This window comes from Ictidomys tridecemlineatus, unplaced genomic scaffold (genome assembly GCF_052094955.1).
Source record: "Ictidomys tridecemlineatus isolate mIctTri1 unplaced genomic scaffold, mIctTri1.hap1 Scaffold_435, whole genome shotgun sequence".
Taxonomy (NCBI): Eukaryota; Metazoa; Chordata; class Mammalia; order Rodentia; family Sciuridae; genus Ictidomys; species Ictidomys tridecemlineatus.
The window spans coordinates 59488-82069 of NW_027522814.1; the positions used below are offsets into that span (position 1 = coordinate 59488).

Consider the following 22582-nt stretch of genomic DNA (forward strand, 5'->3'; position numbering starts at 1 on the left):
AGAAAGCCTCAGGAGCCAATGAGTCATGCTAAGACAGATCTGCCCTCCATCCATTTTCCTCTAGAAGAGGACATGGGGCATCAAAGAGGGCACAAAGGTGATGCAGGTGGCAGCAGGAGAAAGAAGAAAGAGGCCACAGGCTGAAGCTGCCCTCTACCCAGAGGACTGTTTAGCATCCCAGAACAGAGACTTGGAGGGAAATCACACAAGGAGAAACCGCTGACCCAGGGACATGGGAAACACAGATCCAAGCCCACACTCTAGGCCTCAGGGCTACCTCTGAGGCCCCCAGAGGGAACTCTACTCAGCAAAGGCCACCCCTCAAATTGACATCCTACAATACCTGCCATCTGGACAGGACTATCTAGGATCCCTCCAACTACCTCATGCCATGAAGAAAATTAAAGCAGACCATGTATGCAATATAACCATCCATGACCACACCCTCCCCCATAGTCTCTGGTCCAAGGAGGATGACCATCTGGGGACATGGGCCCTTTACCCACCCATGGCTCAGACTTACTTCCATCTCCGTACTGTGGGCATGCACCTTCTGCACCATATCTTCAGCCTCCCGCACGCGCCGTGTCAGCTGGGGTGAGTACTCAGCCTGGGTCATCTCACTGTCATAGGACCCCAGGATGGCACGCATGCCATCCCGCTCCTGTGGGCACAGAGGACAATTGGTCAGCAGAACATGGAGACAGGAACCTGGGGAGCTCCCTTATGCAGCACCTCAAAGAGTTCAAGAATTCAGTTTCACGCTTACCTGCCAACAGTGCCCACCTCCAGAGCTCCTGTCCCAGAGGCCCAGGTGCTCAGAACTCCCAGGCCTTTCACCACCTAGGCCAGCAATCCCAACAGCATGTCCTAGTCTCAGTGCTTACTCTCCCTGTGTCAGGCTGAATACCCGCTTTCTTTGACTTCTCACTAGATCTCAGACAGTAACACTCAGAGCAAGGACATCAGCCAGCATTCTGGTGGGTGAGGAGGCACCCATACGAGTAGGGATACTTGGCAACCTATTGGGATAAGAAACACTCTGCTCTGCCCAACTACCCTGACTCTAAACACAAGGCCAGGATCCATCAGCAAATGACTCCTCATGGATGCTTGAGGTCACCAGAGTGTCACTGGGCCACCAGCCATGCCAAGCAACCTGCCTCCTCTCTTGACACAAGATAGCAATCACAAGAAGCAGTGACCCAAGTTTCCTGAGACAACAGACTGATCACACAGCCAGGAGTCTCAGCCTAGACAAGATCACTGCTTACCTATACCCTGCCAGAGTGAGAGTCAGGAAGTCAGGAACCCTGGGAGAAATGGGTGGCTTTTCCCCTGCCAAGACTGAGACTGATTCCTTCCTGAGACTGGAAAGATCCATCACACATGCCTGAATGAAAAAGTCTTGCTAAGCCAGCAGGGGGGCCTGCAGAGACAGAGGATGCTGCCTGGTGGGGAGCTGAACTGCTAAGGAAGGCCATGCCTCACAGGAAGCTGCCTCCTCCTCCTCCTTTGACTGAGGCTGTCAGATGTGAACCTAAGGCCACAGGGCCACGGGGTTCTCCCGGCTTCAGATACTCGATTCCTAGGTGGAGAAGGTCCATCCAACAGATCCAGGACCAGGCAGGGGCTCCTCCCATCTGTCCTGCTGCCCCCCTGCACTCAGTGGACTACACAACTGGGGATAGGGGAGCCCTTGTTCAGAAGCCCAGGTGTGTCAGCGTACAGCTTCTCTGACCACCTGTGCATGCAAACACCCTGGGGGTCTTGCAGAAGGTAGACTCAGATTCCACAGGGCAGGCAGGTCTGGCTACAATGCCACCTTGCAATGCAGAGACCTTACTAGTGTGCTCAGTGACCCCCTTTTTGGCTCCGCCCACTTCTAGGGCCAGTGATGAGGAATCTGGAGCAACACAGGCCACAAAGAAGGTAATGGCTTCTGGGAGACCCTAGTTCAAACCCCAGCTCTGACCTCAAGTCTCAGATCCTTCCCAGTAAGATGGAGACATGAAGGATAGCTATGTAACTCAACACTGTTGTGAACAAAGTGTCCATAGAACTGCCCTGTAAATGCTTGGTGCTCATGAAAGAATAGAATTGTATCAATGTTGGTGAACACTAGCAGTTAAGAAGTGAGGAAGCAGGTTTACACACTTACTGGCACATGCCCCTACCCAACACATGAATCCAGGGAAAGGAGCAGAGGCCAAGGTCAGACTAGCCCCTCATCACCTCCCTCTGTGCCCTGGCCAGCAGCTCCCTCCCTACCACCCAGCCCTGGCTCAAAGGGCAATTCATGGCCCTGATGGAGACCTGCTCTCTCAGACCTCCAGGGGAACAAGACCTCCACACAGAAACAGGTCTTCATGACCACCAAGGTCCCCATGCAGGTAGCATTCTCTCAGTGTGTACTTCCACAGGCTGCTGCCCAACCATGTCCCCAGGAGAGGCCAGGCCCATGGCTCAGCCACCTCCAGCAGGAACACAGGTCCCTCCTTTGTGAGAAAGACAGGCAGCATGTTGGGGTGTAGGAAATCCTGCCTTCTCCTTCCTGAGATGATGGGCCCTCAGAGCCTTGGGCTGCTGTGTCTAGGCACTCTGCATTCACTGGCAAGGGACACAGTTGTCACCCCAGTGTGGACTCTGTAATTAGTTGATGACAAAAAAATTCAATAAGTGAGAAATTAAAGTTACAAATCCAACTGGAACTGGTCACATATCTGGGGAAAATTTGTTTCCACGGGAAGGTTTATGGAGTGTCATAATTTTATTGAAATCCTATATCTTCCCATTGACTTTTATCGTCTCAAGCTGGTTACCCGAGTTATCATTACCAGAGTGTCGATGCTGCTCGAGGCTGGGGCGGGGGATCTCCTTTCATAAACAAACTACAATTGTCTCCTTTATTGACCAATAAATCTCAAAAATGCTGCCCTTCACTACGGCTCTCTTCTATTACATCTCCAGGCTAGCAATGGCTGGCAAAGAAGAAAAATGTAAAGTGAAAAGTTTGTTGTTTGTACCTTTTCAAGAAATTGTTTTGTCATTAGCAGAAGAGCAGGCACTGTGCTGGTGTGATTTGGTAACGACTTTTTAATGACTGATTCCACTTGTGGTAAAGTTCGCTTCGTTTCCAATTGAGCAAACACAGACGATTAATCGCTGCACAAACAGGCGCCCAGGCTGTGCTGACAGAAGCCTTAAAGACTTGCTGGAGAAGTACAAAACAAAACAATGTTTTCCACTGAGTGCTTCTCCTGGGTACAGAACGGTCCTGTCTGTGAGCAATGGAGTTGGTTTGTCACCCCATTAATTAATGGCAATTCGAAGAGAAAGCTGGGAGACAGGCTCACCTTTGAAGAAGCCAGTGGAGGACCAGGGGCCTTGTGCCTTTGGAGACCCCTAAACCAACCACAGGATGTGAGTGCTTTCTATGCCTGTGGTGACCAGCCAGAGGCCATCCTAGTCCTGAGTCCCCTTCAAGAAGGAAGCTAAGGGAGTAAAGTGCCCAATGGTAAAGAAAATCATAAAGCTGGAAAAGAATTTCAAGGTCAAGGCCAGACAGGAATTTTCTAGAAGGAAACTGAGGTATGGAACTGCAGAATCACTTGTCCATGGCCCTAGGCATCCACTCACTGCTCATGGGTGTCTGAGCTTCCCAGTTAAAATAAATTTATCTGAGCACAGACCAGGCAGTGAGGCCAGCAGGGGGCATAGACTACCACCATAGGACAAAGAGCAGCAAGCAGGGGTGTAGGAGCTGGTCAGCCATGCTCCTGGGTGGAACTGAGAGTCCTGGGAGGCAGGGAACTATGGGCTCAGGGAGATCAAAGAGAAACCCACGGGCTGACACCATCACAGAAACAAATACACCAGGACACGTCAGGTGAGTAGAGGGTGCAAAGAAGAGTTTGAGCCCAGCACCCCCAGCCCTGCCCAGGGGACCCCCCTGTGGCAAATCTCTCCATACAAAACCACCCTCCTTGACCCTACTTCTTCACTGCCACTTAGGCTACCCCAGGGGACATCCAAAGCCCATCCTAGATAGCTGCCACCTTCCCCCCACAGGTACTAGGCTTTTGCTTCCCTCAAGGCTGGCCCGGAAAGTTCCTCCAGCAGGAATACAATGGGACCACCTTCCTTCAGGTACAGCATTACTACCTGTGGTATACAAAGTCTTGCTGCAATACTAGCTCCTCCCTACAGAATCCGACCCTCATCTCCCACACCTAGCAGTTTGAGGTTCATTTGGGCCAACCAAGGACCTGGGGAGGGTTCCCCCACTCAGGTTGTGCAGCTGCAACCAGTGGGACAGAGGAAGAGGGACTGTAGGAAGAGGAAGTCCCTAGGAGGTGACAGGAACAAGACAGAACATAGAGAAGGTGGGCTTCTTTGAAGATAGCACATGTCACATGTGTGCATATCTGTGTGACCATAAGTGCACATAATAAATTTAACTGGGTGACCCAGAGGTGGCCAGCAGAGTGTAGGAGCCATGCTGCTGACACTCCTAGCCCTAATGGTCCTACTGCTGCCCCATGGCACCCTGGCAAGTCCTGCTGGGGTGCAGGTCTCCAGGAGAACCTGTGTAACCACCAAGGGCTGCTGGAAGCCTCTGCTACCGGAAGACCCAGTACGTTCATCCTTTATCCTTTTGCTCATATATTCACCAAACATGGATTCCATGAAGAGAAGCCAGGGAAGGTATGGAGAAGGAGCACAGGCCTTTGGCAGAGAACACAGAAAAGACCTATGGCCCAAGTGCTAGAGAGATGCCAGGTGGACACGGGTGACCACAGCATGTAGACTACAGCTGATGCATAGAGGGAAAGGTACACCAGGCAGAGGGCACAGTGTGGGCAGTCCCCAGTGTGCCTTGCAAAAGAATAACAGGGACAGTGGTGATTACCCCTTAGCCACCTCAGTCAAGAGGAGGCCTTTTCCACTGAGCTCTTGAGACTAGTGCCAGAACACACTGAGGAGTGGCTTGGGAATGAAGAGACATCCACCACACATACACGGATGGCCAGAGTAGGTCACCTGGGCAGTGGGGTGCCACACACCTGCTGAGATAGTTGGGGGACAAGTCTGGGGAGGAGTCTGCCTCCTGCAGGGAACACCAAGACAAGCTTCATGCCCGGGCTGGAGAAGGGCAGCGCAGTGACATAGAGGAGACAAGAGCGAGAGCCACAGTCCCAGTCTGGGAGGGGGAGCCACGAGGGAGTCTATTGGGAAACAGATAATTCAAGGTGGCCGGCAGCACCTCAGGCTGATGGGAACAGAGGCATGCGGCACAGTTGTCACAGAGCTTCCTTCTTCCCACCTTCCCAGACTGCAGCCCTTCACCCCTCCAGTGACATGAAGTGTGCAAGCCCAGGACTAGCTCCCAGGTCACAGAGGCCCAACAAGGCCCAAATCCTAGCTGGACATCAACTTGCTTATGACCTTGGCAAGAATAATCAGCTCTCCGTGTGCCTCAGGAGGTTCAATCGTGAAGTGGAAAGGGCAAAAAGTGTCCAGCCAGCCTTGAGTTCACATGTAGCTGCACATGAAGCTCTGGTACTTGCTAGGTGCTGAGTCACTGCTGTCCTCATGACCCTTCCTCCCACTGTTTGTTTCTCCAATGGGGAGAAGACACTAGGTGCTCTGTTGAGACAGGTGCATGTAAGTGTTTCTGAGCCCTCATGGTGAAGTAACCAGTGACTGAAGAGAGAAAGGGCCCACCCAGGATCGTGAGCCAGGGAAGGTCCCCAGGAAGCAGGGGTAAGCCCAGAGAGACCGAGCTGAGCTGGTGGCATTTGCATGCAAGAGGGTCCCTTCCTCAGATTTCTCCTCTGGGCAAAGCAGTGGCCCTTCCATTCACTTCTCCCTGGTCTCTGCTGCCAGGGCTACTGGGTCTCTTACCTTCTCTGACCACCCATGCATTCTCAGGGCCATTTGACCATAGCCTCAGCATGGTCAGCCAACTTGGTTACCTGCACTCAATTCTTGGTCCCTCCACAAGGTTTTTCTTAAGAAAAGGAAATTATGATCAAGTGCAGCTGCAAAGCCCTATTCCTACCTGCCCCATGGCACCCTGGCCAGCAGCTTCATGGAGTCAAGGAAAAACCCAGGTCTGCCCGCTCTGCCAACCCTAGGCCTCCTTTTCTATCACTAATCTCTCCTCAGACCCCACTTTTTGGTGTACACAGGGATCCTCAGGGTCTCCAGCACCAGGACCCTTTGGCCACACAGAGCAGGACCATTTCCAAGGACTTCCTTACACTATTAGATGCTTTGGAAAGGAGGAGAAGGAGGGGAGGACGCACACCCAAGAGGAGGTGGGCAGCTGCAGAGGAGGTGCCGCGCTAGTGCTTAAGAGGCTTCCTCTCTGATCCACACCAGTCTGCCCTTTGGCCTGTAGATGCCAGGGTTCTGACCCAGGCCCCAGACAAACATGTGCAGCACAAGGACCAAGCCTAGGCAGGCTCGGTCCTAGGAGAACTTCCTGGGGCACCTATGTCTGTCTGCTTCCTCTGGCACTCACTGGGAACTAAAAATCATACTTGGAAAAGGACTCATTAAGCAGAAGCAAAACTTATTTACAGGGTCAGAAGATCTGCCTTCCACAGTGTTCCTAACCCTGACAGCAGACATCAGAAGTGACAAGACTCATCAAAGCCTTCATCATGATGTCTGCACTGCCCATTTCTGTGAGACAGGCTGTCCACTCCTGAGCCCATAGAATAGGCCTTGCATACTCCACAAGCCTCACTGTGCAAAGATGCTGGGCAGACTCTGCCCCAAGCAAGCAACAAGCACCCACATCACACAGACTGGCCCATAATCTCCAGGCTGGTAGGAGCCCTGGGCCAAGCAGGAAGCTTCCTAGGGAGATTTCACACAAGGCCCTGTATGCAGCATGACACTGAGTGTGGAGCCTGGGCCTGCAGATAGGGAAAGGAAGGAAGTGTGGTGCCTGAGCAACATAGACAATCAGATGAAGGAACCTGGACAGAGAAGCCACTATCCACAATGGGCAAGCTTGTATCTAAACAGACCACCATACTGTCAATGGTATATGCACACGTTAGCCTAGAGGCTGTATAGGTGGGAAAAACATAAAATTCTAGTGCTGAGAATTTGTGGACTACAAGGCTACACTCATAAAACCTACAAGCAAATAACCCCAGGAAGAAAACACATGCAGTGTCTAAGACCAAACACAAATAGGAACTAACACAGGTCCTTACTAGACAGCAATGACTCACTCCTTGAAGCGAATAAACCCCAAGGACAAAGTCCTAAGTGTATAAAATTATCATCAAAATTCACAAAATGTAAGGGCTGAGGCTGTAGCTCAGTGGCAGAGCATTCGCTTAGCATGTGCAAGGCACTGGGTTCGATCCTCAGCAACACATAAAAATAAATAAATAAAATGAAGGTATTGGGTCCAACTACAACTAAAACGTGTGTGTGTATGTGTGTATAAATTCACAAAATGTTAATGAAAATGAACCAACAATACAAAATTTAGGAGAAAGAAACCCACAGTGTACTAGAATAATCAGAAAATAAGTATACCTAATATGTTTAGGTCAATAAAGGAATTTAAATTATTAGTAAGTTAATAACAAATAAACAAATAAAAATGATTATAACCAAAAAGAAGAGCCAAACAAAATTAAAACAGAATGCTTAAACACTTAAATGTAGGAAGTAAATCAGCAGTTTAGATGTGGCTGAAGAGACACTTAGTAAACTGAAAGATAAATCTAAAGAATAAGCCAGAAAGAATAGGAAAAGACAAATACAGAAAATATGAAGGTGCTGAGAGAAATACAAGGTAGAAAAACAAAGTCTAAAATGTCTCTCACCAAAATCACAGAAAGAGGAGAGGAGACAGGAGAGAGGCAGTCATCAAGGTATAACGGTTGAGAACCTTCCAGAATCGATAAACCATAGCCAACTTCATATTGAGAAGCCACCACAAGTGCAAATAGTCAGGACGGGAAATTGGCACACCTTGACAGGTTAGAACAAGGCTGGGAGCCATGTGGGTCCCAGAGGCAAGTGCAGGAAGGATAGACACGTGGGCGGGTGTATGTGCTGAGAGGAAAAGAGGTCAACACTTACCACCAACAAGACTTGCCAGACAAAAACAGAAAGGACATATTTCTTTTCTTTCTTTCTTTTTTTTTTTGAAAGAGAGAGAGAGAATTTTTTAATATTTATTTTTCAGTTTTCGGTGGACACAACATTTTTATTTTATTTTTATATGGTGCTAAGGATCGAACCCAGCGCCCCGCACATGCCAGGCTGGCGCATTACCACTTGAGCCACATCCCCAGCCAAAAAAGGACATATTTCTAAATGAGAGAAATGATCATATCTCAGAGATAAGAATAAAGAGCAAAGCAACAAACCTATATGCACAAATCCAGATGTTTACTGACATTACAAGAGCATAGCTGCCCTCCTTATGGGGCTTCAATCGGTACTGCAGATTCTGACACCTCTAACAGAAATAGGCAGATCCACAGAGAGAATCATTAAGGACACAGCCCAATTAACCAGCACCATCAGTCACCTGAGTCTAATTGTCTTCATCTGCCAATAGCAGAACACATGTGCCTCTCAAACTCACACAAAATGTTCACAAGACAGATCACATACAGGAACATAAAACACCACTTGAACAAATACAAAAGAGGACAAGTCACATAAAGTAAGTTCTCAGATCACATTGCATTTGTACTGGAAATAAATGACAAAGAGAGCCAGAAAGTCCCAAAATATCTGGAAATTAATCTACTTCTAATTGCACATGGGTCAACATAAGTCTCAAGAGAAATTCAATCATGACTTTGAATAAGAAAATGAACATACAATTTTTCAAAATTTTGTGGAATGCAGCAAAAGCAGGGCTCAGAGGGAAATTCATAGCACCAAGTGCCTAATTTAGAAACAAAGATCTAAAATCAATCATCCAAGCTTCCAGGTAGGAAATGACACAAAGAAGAACAATGTTAAGCCTAAAGCAAACAGAAGAAAAGAAAACAATGAAAATCAGAACAGAAGTTAAGGGAAATGGAAAACAGAAAATCCAGAGAGAATACAACAAAACCCAAATAAAATTCGGTTCTTCAAAAAGGTCAGTGAAGTGAATAAACCTCTAGTTAGGTTAATCAAGAGGGAGAAAGAACAGACAGATTACTAACATGGAGAGAAGAGGCTGTTACTGAATCCTTTGTAAAATGACAGGATAATAAAAGGATATCGCGAACAACTCTATACCTAGAAATTTGCTAAGTCACATGAAAGGGACTGACTCCCTGAAAGATACAAATTACCAAAACTCACAAGAGGAAGAAAAATCATGAGCATCGGCCTCTGGAGAGGCTCACAGGACTCCCCACTGCCTCCGTCCTAATGCTCATCTGCCCTGCAGACTTGAAACCAAGCAAGCACTAACCAATGTGTTAAGGTTGTTGACCAAAACACAGAAAGATTAAACGTGCTGCTGAACATGTAGAAACCAGCCCCAATTCTGGGCCAAATCCCTTACCACCCCCCAGTAAACTCCACAGTCCAACCTCTTGCTGTCTGTCACAAGGAAGCTGCAGACCCCACTTTATGCCTTTCCACTAATGAATGCTTTGCACTGACCTGCCTGGTATTGAAGGCTTCTTCCTTTAGAATGTTAAGTGGCCTGATCTAGGGATGGTTTGGGGCTATGCCTTGTAGAAACTCTCCTGCTGCTATTTTGGGGGCTACTCCAACCATGGGTTCAGTAAGACAGAACAGCCTGTATCTATTAAAGCAAATAAATCAGTAATTAATAATCTACCCAAAAAGAAAACACCAGACCCACATGGTTTTCCTGATGAGTTCGACCAAATATTTAAGTGAGAAACGATACCAATTCACTATAATCTACTCAGAAAAGAGCAAACTATTCTGCATGATACTGTTAGGCAGATGCACAACAAGCACCTGTCAAAACCTACATAACTAACCAGGCACAGTGATGCACACTGTAATCCCAGCTACCTGGGAGGATGAGGCAGGAGGATCATCAGAGCCCAGGAGTTTGAGACTACCTCCTGGGCAACACAGTAAGATCCTGTCTTGTTAAAAAAAAAAAAAAAAGATAAAAAAATGAACAAAGGAAAAGACACCAAAGAACTATATAACACAGAGTAAATGTTACTATAAACTATGGACTTTAGTTAGTAATAAGTTATCTATCAATACTAGTTCATCAATTGTAACAAATGTACCACAGTAACACAGGATGTTAATACTGACACAAGTGTAAAACTAAAATGAAGATAAATGGAAGTAAAAACAATATCTTTTCAAACCTCCAAACATGTGTGCACCATACCCTGAAGTAACAGCCTACAGTTCAGGTAAAGGTAAGCAGAATCAAGAGCTTTTAGGAGCCTGGCTCGTTGGGAAGAGATGGATGAGCTAACCTTTACCAGACTTTGATAAATAAAGAGTCTATCTTATAATCACCAGTGTAACTACTAAAAAACTATATAAAAGCTACATAGTTACCAAGATAATGAGGAGGACAAAATGTTAAGAAAAAAAATTTTTTTATTCTCCAAGACACAAAAAGAAAAGAAAAAGAACACTGACAAAAGCAACTATAAGAAGTATGATTTAAATGCAAATGTTTCATTACATTAAGGGTAACCAAAATAAATACTTCAACTAAAAAAAATTAAAGATTTTCAGACTGAAAAAAAACCACAAAATCTATCTTTACCATGTACATAAGAGAAACATTTATAATGAAACAATGAATAAAGTTTCAGAATGAAAGCTGAAAAAGCAAGAGGTGCAAATGATTTAAAAAACAGAAGCTGATAAATCCACAAAGGAGATTTAATGATTAAAAGAATCCATAAAGGATATTTCATAATAATAAAAGGCTAAATTCACCAGGAAGACAATGTTTTTCAATTTGTATGTGCCTAATAAAACAGCATCCAAACATACACTCAATAATTGGGAAAATTAAAAAGGGAAATAGGTAAACATACAATCATGATGGAAATTTCAATATAATTCTCTCAGGAACCATAAGAAAACTTTATAAAGGATAAAGAAAACTTGAATAGAACAATTAACAATGGGCACACACATTTAGAGAATAGTGCACTCAACAAACACAGAATACATGTTATTTTTAAGTGTGCATGGGTAGTTTATAAAAATTGACTAATATTGGGGTCATAAGGTATAGCCCGGTAATTTTTTGAGGGGGGCAGGGATTGAATTCAGGGGCACTCAACCACTGACCCACATCTCCAACTTTATTTTGTATTTTATTCAGAGACAGGGTCTCACTGAGTTGCTTAGCACCTCACTTTGGCTGAGGTTGGCTTTGAACTTGTGATCCTCCTGCCTCAGCCTCCCAAGCTGCTGGGATTACAGGCATGCACCGTCGTACCAGCTAGCCTGATAATTTTTAAAGGACTGATGCCATTCAGTGTATAAACTGAGCACAAGGAAGCTAGAAATCAATAATAAGATAGCTTTTAAAAAATCACCAAATGGTTGGAAATTAAGAAATTTATTTCTGAGTAATCCATTGGTTGAGATAAAACCAGAATGGAAATGGATAAATATTTTGATCCACAGTTTGGATCTTACAAGTTTTCAAAGGCCCAAGTGTTGAAGGCTTGGTCACCAGCAGTGGTGCTTCTAGGAGGTAGTAGAATCTCAAGGAGATACAGCCCAATAGAAGGAAGTTAGGTCACTGGGGGTGCACCCTTGAGGGGACAGTGGAACCTCAGCCCCATCCTCAACCCCTCTTTTGTCTCTGGACCACAAGGTGAGAGTTCAGCTCCACCTCACTCTTTTGACATGACATGCTACTCCACCAGGGGCCCAAAGCCACAGGGCCCATTGATTATGAAGTGGAACCTCCAAAACTGTGAGACAAAATAAAACTAAGTTGAATATCTCAGGTATTCATTATAGTGAAGGAATACTGACTAACACTAGGAAAAAACACCATATTAAAACATAGAGTATGCAACTAAATTTATAACCTTAAATACATGTTAGAAGAAAGGATAAGAACAAATTATCTACATGTACAACTCGAAAAACTGGAACAATGACAAATGAAACCCAAAGACAGAAGGAAATAACATATAAGAGAAATTAATGTAATAGAACATATGCAAAAGAGAACCAATATAGCCCAAAGTGGATTAGTTCAAAAAAACTAATAAAATTGAAAAGCAACTGGTGATAGCAATCAAGAAAAATAAATAATAAGAGTAAGAAAGATGATATAACTATGCATCATATAAATATTTCAACATAAAATGAAAAACTTGACACAAGTAAACTTGAAAACTTCAGATAAAATGGACTATCTTAGAAAACGTAAAAGATTATCTGAAGTTTCAAAGCTATTAAAAATTAAACCCCAAATTTAAAATCTCCCCAATAAGAAAACCCCAGACCCAGAAGCCTTCTTTTATGCATTCTTTAAGAGAAAATAATACCATCCTTGGCAGGCCACTATGAGAGTTTCCAACTCCTCAGGCCTAAGAGACCATGACACCAAAGCCTGACAGGACAAGTGATAAAGATGAAACTCCCCAATGCTCACAGATATAAGATCCTCCGTTAACTCACCAGCAAACCAATGCAGCACTGCACACAAAGCACCATGCACAGACCCCACATGCTCATTCCTAGAATAGGTTTCTTGCAACATTTGAGAGTCACTTAATTTCAATTCTCACTAACAGAACAAAGAAGAAAAATCATATGATCATATCTTGATATCTGCAGAAAAAGCATTTGATTAAAATTCAATATCTATTTACAATGAAAACATCAAAACAACGCTCTTAGCCAATGAAAAATAGAGACTCCCCCAGTGATAGGACAGATTTCCTTTCTATACATATTATACACACCATGATCTCTAATGGTGAGTGTGACAGCTAAGCTGGCCTCTTGTGCTTCCCAGCTGCCACGAAGTGAGCAGCTCTGCTCCACCACACCCTCTCTGCCACCATGCTCTATCTCAGCATGGGCCCACAGCACGGAGTCAGCTAACCATAGCTGAAATCTCCAAAACCATGAGACAACATAAATCTTTCCTTAAGTTGATTTTCTCAGTTATTTTGTCACAATGATGAAAATCTGACTAACACATAGGGTGAGCATATAACACACCCTCGAATAGAGCAGCCACACTCTGGATACCAGATAGAAATCCATATGCACCTGCACGAGTGCAGAATGCTCACAGTGGCATTAGTCACAAGTGCTGGAAAATGCAGGAGGAAAAGATAAAGTGTGGTACACTCATGCCAACACAAACAAGACAACTGCACAGCCACTTAACTGTGAACAAAGAAGCCTAATACAAAATACTACATGCTGCATAAGTCCATTTAAAAGTGGATACCGCTAACGGTGGTGTTGAACCTGGGGGTGGCGGGAGTCACCAGGTGTGAGCAATGCTTTATTTTTTGGTCCTGGAGGGGACCTGAGATGCACTGACACCACAGCACACGACATGTACTCAGAAAATGTGTGTTGGATGCCAAAGGCAGCTGAAAAGAAACTTTAAAAAAAATAATAATCCATGATTTCTGAAACATGATGGCTACCCAGTCACATCTGCAGCCTACAGTAAGCCTGTTTGACCACCTGCCCAAGAGCCATGGTCCCAGAGCCTGAAGGACAGAGCACATGGCTCCACTTGAGCATGCCCATCCAGGGAGGGCTAAGGAGACACTGGAAGTGCAGGGCAGCACATGACCCCAGAATGCAAACATTTGAAACCAAGAGGTTTCTGGACAAGGAGTATAATCTAGAAAAATTAATCTAGAGGCTGTGATTACATGACATGAAGGAAAGAGACAAGGAAAGATGAAGCAGAAGAGAATACAGAATCCGAGGGCAGACAAGTGTGTCCCCCAGTTCAGCTGTGGCACTGGGGCCTGGCACAGGCACCACCTCCTGCCGAGTCCCAAGAACACTGGCTCGCTAGTGTAGGGCTTTCCAGCACACGGAATCTGGGAGGGATACATAGGAGCAAATAACAATTTGTACAACTGGTCCAAATTTCTTGCCAGAGATGTCTGTGTAAACCCAGTCTTGCCTGCACAGTCCTCCAAACAGAAGAGAGGGATACAGAAACATTAGACTTGGTAAGAGACAATGGCTCCTCCACACACCAACCATCTCATCAGAAGCTAAACAGCAGGCAGAGGGACAGTCCCCTGATGATGCAGGGTGGACACGGGTACAAACAACTCTGTGGTGACACAAGTGTTCAGAGCTGTCAAAGCTCATTAACTGCAGTTAATTGGGTAAGAACAGTTCCATTGATGATGGCTGACGAAGAGGATAATTTCAGCAGAATGCAATTCTATTAATTTCTGTAGAGTAACTTGAACAAAGTGCGAACAAAGTGTTACCAATGCATTTCTTGCTTCGCTTCTTTTATCAGTAGATAAGACTAATTTAGAATTAACACACCACTTGCTTAGACCAATTAGAGACTTTATATAAACAAGGTCTGGGCCAGCCTTGGTAGGGTGCATTCTGGAAGAGCTGGGTTTCCCACACGAGGCCGCTCAACCCTTTTAAAGTGGTGAACGCTGTCAACTGCGCTTGATGAAAATGTTTCTGAGACAAATCAGACATCACCCGGGTTGGGGAAGGTGAGAACTACGAGAAACTTTAGCCATGCCTAATGAACTGGTTCGTGGTAACAGGCATCATTCACTATGTTCTGAAAAACTGTCCTCAGAGATTGGTGGGGGAACAGCTGCAGGGCTCCTGGGTCACATTCTAGCCCTCTGTTGTGTCCACTGCCCTGCATCCACAATTGGCAACCTTGATAAATACTCAATGACACTCCCACCGTGCTCTAACACCTCCTTCTATTTTTATTACATTCCCTTAATTTCCTTAAGTCTCATTACAAGATGATCTTATCTGGCCAATAAGCCAAGTGTACTGAGGGCTGAGCTCCATTTGCTGGGTGACCAAACTCCAAAACACGTCAGTCAAGCAGTAAGCACACTCTCCTGTAGCTACACCTGCCCGACACAAGCACTCCCCTGAGGAAGCAGGAGGCCAACACGGCCACTCACCATGAGGGTCAAGGTCTTCTCCAGGCCCTGTTCCGCTCCCCTGCCCTCTACCTCGCCAGGCAACCCAGTGCAGAGAGCACTCGCCCCCAGCACGGTGAGTCACTGCTCACCTGCTCTGCCCTCCCACCACCCCGCCGCCTCCCGCGTTTAGCTGGAGGGGCAGAAGGATGAGCATGCTGCTCTGTGCTTCTCACCAGCAAGCCACAGTCTCGCAATTTCAACCTCCTGATAAAAAGCTCTACAACACCTATTGTAGGAAGGAGTGGGAATCAATTGAGATTTCCCGAAGCAATTTTAGTTAGACTTCACACTGCTCTATTACAAATTCCATTTCATTTATGTTAGTTGTATAATGTAGTCCCAGCACCCACCCTGAGCCAGCAGAGCGTTCCTAACAGCAGTTCCTCATCCCTGCATAGATGATGACATGGGTGCTACATTTGAGTTGGCGTTCTTGGAGCAACGAGAACAGCCAGGGAGGTGCCAAGGCCACCCTGAAGGGAAGCCTCACCAATGGCCCGGCTGCCTGTGTAGGGTCCTCAGGGGAAGGAAGACACAGCCCACACGTGGTCTGTGCAGTGTGTCCCCACCACAAAGGTAAGGAGAACACAGAATGTCAGCAGGAACCACAGGCCTAGGGTAGTGTTATTTAAGCACCATTTATTTGGCAGGACACAGAAAGAAGGGTTGGGGATAAGGCCCAATCTACTGAACAGAGTTGAAGCCCTGGCTCACAGTCAGCTCTACCAGCCTCGGACAGATGCTGTGGCCTCTCCAGGCCTGTTTCCACACCAGCAAGGCAGAGACTGGGCTGGCTGGACTGGGCCTACTCAGCTCAGTGTTGGAACACCACAATACTGAAATGGCTGCTTCATGGGGGGAACCACGGCTCACACCCCACCACTTTAGCATCACTCCCCTCACGTTCCACCTGCTGCACACCCAGCCCCCAGATCAGGGCCCAGGACATAACAAATGCTTAGTAAATACTGACTGGACTGAAAATGAACAAAACAATCAGTCAGTCAGGCTTCAGAACCACCTCAGAGGAAGTTATGTCCCCAGGGTCATCAAGAATCAGCTGCAGGGCCATATACTATGTGAGGCAGCAGCCATAGCTCTTAGTGTCACACTAAAAGGCCGGATGAACACCCTGATGGTAAAGGGCTTAACAAACCAAAGTCACATCCCAGCTCTAAGTGCAAACACCCACTGACTATGGGACAGCATACAGTTGCCTACAGGGCAACCGTAACCACTAAATCTGCACAAACTCCAGGTCTCAGGGGACACACAGCAAAACCATCTGCTCTGACCAACTGCAAGTGCTCATTCTCAAAAGAACAGGCACCCCAGTGAGGCCTGGGCCCACTGCCCCTGTCCAGCTCACAGCTCAGGGAGGGGATGCTTTGGCCTGACTTTCTTTGGCCTGTTGCTTATTGATGGGGCAAGAAATTAGCATGAGAAGGATTGTGCCCCCGTCACAGGACACAGCTGCTCTACCCTAAAATGGCTGAGTCTTTATTTAGAGAGAAAAACAAAATCCATCACAGAGAAGTGCAGGAAGGACAAGGTGACTCGTGCGTTCCTTGGTAAGAAAACCAGAGTCTCAGCCAGGCACAGTGGTGCAGGACTGCAATCCTAGCAGCTCTGGAGGCTGAAGCAGGAGGATCATGAGTCCAAGCCAGACTCAGAAACTTAGTGAGGCCCTAGGCAACTCAGTGGGACCCTGCCTTTAAATAAAATGTAAAAAGTGGCTGGGGCTGTGCTCGGTGGTTAAGCACCCCTGGGTTCAATCCCGGTACCCAAAACAACAACAAGACCCAGGGTCTCTGCTCAACTGCTGTGAAGTGTGGAGGCAGGTTCCAGAAGAACCATAGCAGCAATGAGAGCAAGAAGAGCTGGTGGTGCACACGCAAGCAGCCCCACCGCCTGCTCCGGCTGCCTGGCGTTGTGTAAAGATGCTGAAATAAAGGGGAGGTGGAGCAAGGGAAAACCAGGCTGGAAACACCCCACAGGAAGATCCGCCCACTGGATGGCTCAGGCCCAGACTCCTGCTGAGGAGGGCAGAAGGGCAGCTAAGAAGTCCACCTGGAGGAACCTAAGTCACACACTCCACCAGCAGAGAGCTCAGGTAGATTGTGAAAGAGCTGCTTCCAGGCCCCGGAAGGGATCTGCAGAACATCTCTACATTCTTTTACTGCTACAAACGGGGAAAGCAGCACTGCAAATCCAAGTTCAGGGGCCTCCTTCAGCTGGCAAATAGGGCATGCAAAGCTACAGACCCAGAACTGCCACCAACTCAAAGAGCAATAAACGCAGGATATGGCCTGGTCACTTAAAGAAGTTACAGACCAGAGCTTTCCATAAAGTCAAGGATCTGCCCCTTAGGTAACTACTATGTAAATCTGACTTTGCAGATACCTGATTTGCTTTTACCTGTAGTGACCCTGACCCTGCCTATTTGTAGACTTGCCTCCTCCTGCAGTGGGCTGGACACTGGAGATGGGAATCCAGCCACACACCTGCAAACATGCCTCCTGGACAAGCTCCTAAGACACAGTAAAAATCATGTTGCCCAAGATAAGAGTGGAATGAACGTGCAGGGACTTCTAGAGACTTCCACAACACAGCATGTGCTCCTAGAGTTACTGCTGTCACTGCCATCATGACATAACCACAATAAGTACAAGGAGTGACACGGACCCCTGCCTGGACTCTGGGAAGGAGTTGTGATGGAAGGAGGCGGTCAGAATCAATACATCAAGACTACTTAGTCTCCCTTAAAGTCATGGTGTCACTGTGGTGACAACCCCAAACAGTCCCTGGAAGGCCATGCTAGCTGCCAGGAGACAGTGAGAAACCAAGGCCCCTCCCAACCCTCACTTGGTGGCAACATATAAACTGGCCCCAATGCCAGCAACCAGAAAGAAAAAGGGTAACTGGTGGAACATCTGGCTAACTGAGGAAGCTACTTCTTCCCTGAGCACCTAAAAAAAGGGGTGCAGAGGGCAGAAAGAGTGCCATACCCACCACCAGGCAGAGCACGGCACTGAACAGTTAGCCACCTGTGGCAGGCACTATCACCCCCACCACCACCTGTATAAGCCAGATAACTGCAGTGCCACAGGGCAAAAGTCCCACATGGGCCCAGGTGTCACCTCAGGATCCGGGGACCAGGCCAGGTTGCGCGGCCCTTGTGCTGGCTGAAATCCTGGATCAGAGCCAAAAGAAAACAGGTGAATCTTCAACAGCTCTCAAGGCCATGGGCAACTCCAAGCACAGGAGAATATGAAGGAAAAGCAGCAACACATGCAGCAACGTGAAGCACCAGGTGTCCCAAAACTTCATCAAGAAATAAAAGCCAAGAGACAAACTGGGGGAAAGATATGCCACTAATATATAAAAAATCTCTTACAAATCAGTGAGAAAATCACTAATGCCTAAATAGAAAATTAGGGAGAAAAAAAGCAAACTTTCAACAGAAAAGATGATTGACAGAAAACACAGAGGAAAGATTCAATAAAACCTATTTTTCACCCACAATGGCAAGGGTACAATGCTGCGGAACACTAGGGCCACACACCACATCTGTGGGAGGGAGAAGCCACAGGTGCTATCCTGAAAACTAGGTTGGCGACCCTGGCCAAGTGTCCTGAAAGTGTTCACACCTTGAACTCAGCAATTCCACCCTAAAAACTGACTCAGAGCCAAGTCAAGGACATTGCTCATCACATTAGCAGGAGTATGAAAAAAATCAGAGGCAATCTAAGATTACATTACAAAAAAGCATTGTACAGCCACTGAAGACATAGGCCATGGGGTCCAAGAACATGTTAAGAACATGTGCCCGGGGGCTCCCGCTCCTGCGGGCATGACGCTAAGCACCCACCTGCCCAGAAACTACAGCTCCAAACCTAAAGAGCCTGAAGTGGGCACCTGGCTCCCTTCTAGGTGAAGAGCTTCTGGCCTTATGAGGGCACTTCTTCTCACATACAAACACTGTGTATCAGACTCTGCTAAGGTCACAGAAACACAGGCCATCGCCAAGGGTTCCCACAGCTCCGCACAACAAATCAAAGGTCTGAATCTACTGCTGTCCTCTGGGCAGCAGCCAGGTCCTAAAAGGAAGAGAGAGGAAGAACCATCCCCAAAGATACCTGTGGCCCAGAGGTGCCTCCGTCCCCATTCCCAAGACAGAAGTTCCTAGTAGAAGGCATTATAGACAGAGCAGCTGTCTCCACAGATGTGCAGGAAGAAACACACAACCCCACTGATGCCTGGAGCCCAAACTCATGTAGGAAGTGGCAACATGAATCCAGAAACATGAGAGCCAAGACCTCTCAGGATGGGGACCAATCTGGTTGAAGGCCACTCAAAGGATACAGCCCGGTCCATACATCCCTCACTCATATATGCCCCTGCTCCATGGCAGCCCACAGACACAGCCTTGAAGGTGCCCAGCAAACGTGAACCAGGCTGTGCATGCAGCAGACAGCTCCTCTCAGAGCCTCTGACAGACAGAAGCCACACCCGTTCTTTCCCATGGCAATAATTTTAATTTTCAGAACAGTTTGAGATTTGCAAATGAATGGAAAGACCATAGGCTCCGCACACTTCCACACCCAGCTCCCCTGTGACCATCATCTCACCCAGGAGACACATGCACTGGGGTGATGTCCTTTCTCCAGCCTCCATCCGCGACACCATATTACACTGTCCTGTGCCTTTTGGTTCCTTCTTGTTTTGGCCAATCCTCACACTTTCCTCTGTTCTTAATGACCCTGATGACATTGAGGACAGTTGGGCATCAGGCAAAACGTCCCATTCCTGGGACTCATCCTGTACTTTGCTCATGGTAAGACTGGGTCTATGGATTACCAGGAGGAAGGTCACAAAAGCAAGTGCAGTGGTCCTCACGCCACATCAAGGCTCATATTGTCAGCATGACAATCAGGCCCACCACCTGGCTGAGGTGGCATCAGCTAACCCTCTTTTTCCATCACCACACACAGCCCACACCGCAGGAGAGGGTAGCTGCTCCCCTGCTCGAGGGTGTGTAGCCACACAACTACTCAGAGTTCTCCAGGACAGGAGGCCCTTCTCTCTCCTGAACTTGCTGTCTCATGCTCTGACTCCTATCAGCATGGTCTTGCGGATCAGGGTCTTAGATGTGGACTGATAACCCAACATGGCTTCGAATCCTACCTCTAGTGGCTCCAGTACTGGCCACTGGTGGCTTGTTCAGGTGGCTCCTGTGCACTGTGACATGCCCCAGTTTGCTTGCACAATTGTTGGTGTGTTTTTGGTTTTTCTGGCACTACACAAATTCCAGGTCACCTGAACATTTCCTACTCCAGTCTTAGTATCAGTCACATCTCAAAGGATCCTTGATTACTCTCCTGGAGAACCATTTAGAGAAAGCACAATCTAGGAGCTGGCAGTTCTTGTAGCCACTGGGGAGTCTGCATACAGGCCCTCTCGGCTGACAGCAAGGGGTGTGTGTGTAGACAAACTCATGTACTGATGTTACTTATAAATATTTCTATGTCTATCCCACTGTGACTACAGAAATCTAAACATCAGTTCACAGGATGCCTCCAAGTTCAACCCAGGACCTCACAGGTCACCCTGGCCTCCCCACCCTGCTGCTGGGCTCCACCAGGGTGAACCCCAGCTTCTAACACCTGCTGTTCGCATGCTGAATTATTCAATTCTAGCACAAGTGCACAGGAGCTTCCTATGAGGTAGCCTGTGCTCCCGGGAGCTTTATCACCAGAGCACAGCACTCGGGAGCAGCACTGCCTGTCATAGCCTCAGAGACTGCACTCGTCCCTCATGGGGGCACTCCCCACCCCCACCCCAGTGCCACACCTCAATGGCTGCTGTCTTGTTTGCAGAGCAGAGCACTGTATGTGCCCCTGCTTAGGACACATCATGTTTTATCTATGGCCCACAAAATTAACAGACTTCAGGTCACTTTAAAAGGCACAAGGGCAGTAAAGCAGTGTGTGTCAACAGAAGAGTACGAACAAGAGCGGTGATGGCTGGTACTTGAGCGCTCGCCAGGGGCCAGGGACTATTCAAGTACCTTATGAGTATCGACAAGATCTATCATCACAAAACCCTGTAGAAAAGTACTGTCTGTCCAGGTGCAGTGGCCATAGCTGTATTCTCACAGACACATGAGACTGAGGCAGGGGACTGCTAGCTTGAGGCCAGGCTGGGCAATTTAGCAAGACCCTGTCTTAAAATAAAGAATTAAAAGCCTAGGGATATAGCTCAGTGGAACAGCACCCCTGGATTTGAAAGGAAGGGAGGGAGGGAAATAGGGAGGGAAGAATTAGAAGGGAAGGGAAGAGAAAAGAAAAGAAGAGGGGGAAGGGGAAGAGAGGGAAGTGCCGTTCTGATTCCATACAGTCAAGACAGGGAAACTGAGGTATGACAGGACACTTGGGCATGGTCAAAGTACTCTTAACAATCACCTTGTCCTTCTCCTTAGGGTGGTAACCAGTCAAAATGCAGCTGTGATGATTTGTAGCTTCTACGGCAGGTCACAGATTTGGACTGAAGCCTCCTAGCAGGCAGGATGAAAAGAGAAATGTGGCTGGTGACCAAGTCAATGAACAGCAACACAGGTCAGTTGAACAGGAAAGAACAATTCTTTAGGACAAGAAATCTGGACTGCAATTCTTCCTAGGACCTCCAGGGTTGTTGTGATGCAGCAAATATAGCCTTCACAGTGTCTTTACAGTAGATGAATCAAGTTATAGGCTGTTTCTTAAAAAATCCTCAGCACATATTAACATCATCCACCAAAAGCAATTCTGTTGTTGTAAACCTGAGGTGTGGAGCCTGGGAAGGATGGTGGGCAACAGCATGCTGCAGAGCAGCCGGCCCAGAGGGTCATGCTTGACCAGGGATGGTCTCAGAAGTTCTGCAGTTAGAGGGACCTTTGTCATCACCCCTCCCTGAACACTGCTGGACATGCTGATACACACTCCTGACAGGTGCCTATGGTGGTCAGTTAAAGCACTGTGTGGACCAAGCCCATGGGGAAGTGACAGAGAAAGTCAATGCTGCTAATCTGGATGAAAAGACAATGTCCTCTGCTCTACACCAGCAGAATGACACAACACAGTTTATTCTCATGGCAGCTGTTGGTCACTCGGTAAACTTATTATCCTAACAGCATCACAGGCTCATACACTACTATAGACAACAGCACAGAGATCATACTTATCCTTTACCCAGAATCCCGAATGGTGATGTCACTCTCAACAACAGCAGGACACGACAAGGACAGTAACAGTCAAGATACAACACTCCACCACAGAGCTGATGGGTCTGATCCTTGAGGGTCATGCCCCCTCCAACCAATATCCACACCCTTCCTAGAACTTCAGTAATGTCATGTGAAAAGGATCATGAGGTATTCGACCTTTAGG

The 22582-nt window shown here is 47.1% G+C and overlaps 1 protein-coding gene across 13 annotated transcripts in view; it reads right to left on the minus strand.

Annotated features, from left to right (window-relative positions):
• The window catches only part of LOC144373568 (mitotic spindle assembly checkpoint protein MAD1-like), a 245640-nt gene that overhangs the window by 58516 nt on the left and 164542 nt on the right, over nt 1–22582 (minus strand). For all 13 annotated transcript variants that reach the window (XM_078036595.1, XM_078036597.1, XM_078036599.1 and 10 more), the window contains one exon: nt 524–664. In XM_078036595.1, the coding sequence (XP_077892721.1) occupies nt 524–664 (141 nt within the window). The remainder of the gene's footprint in view (nt 1–523; nt 665–22582) is intronic.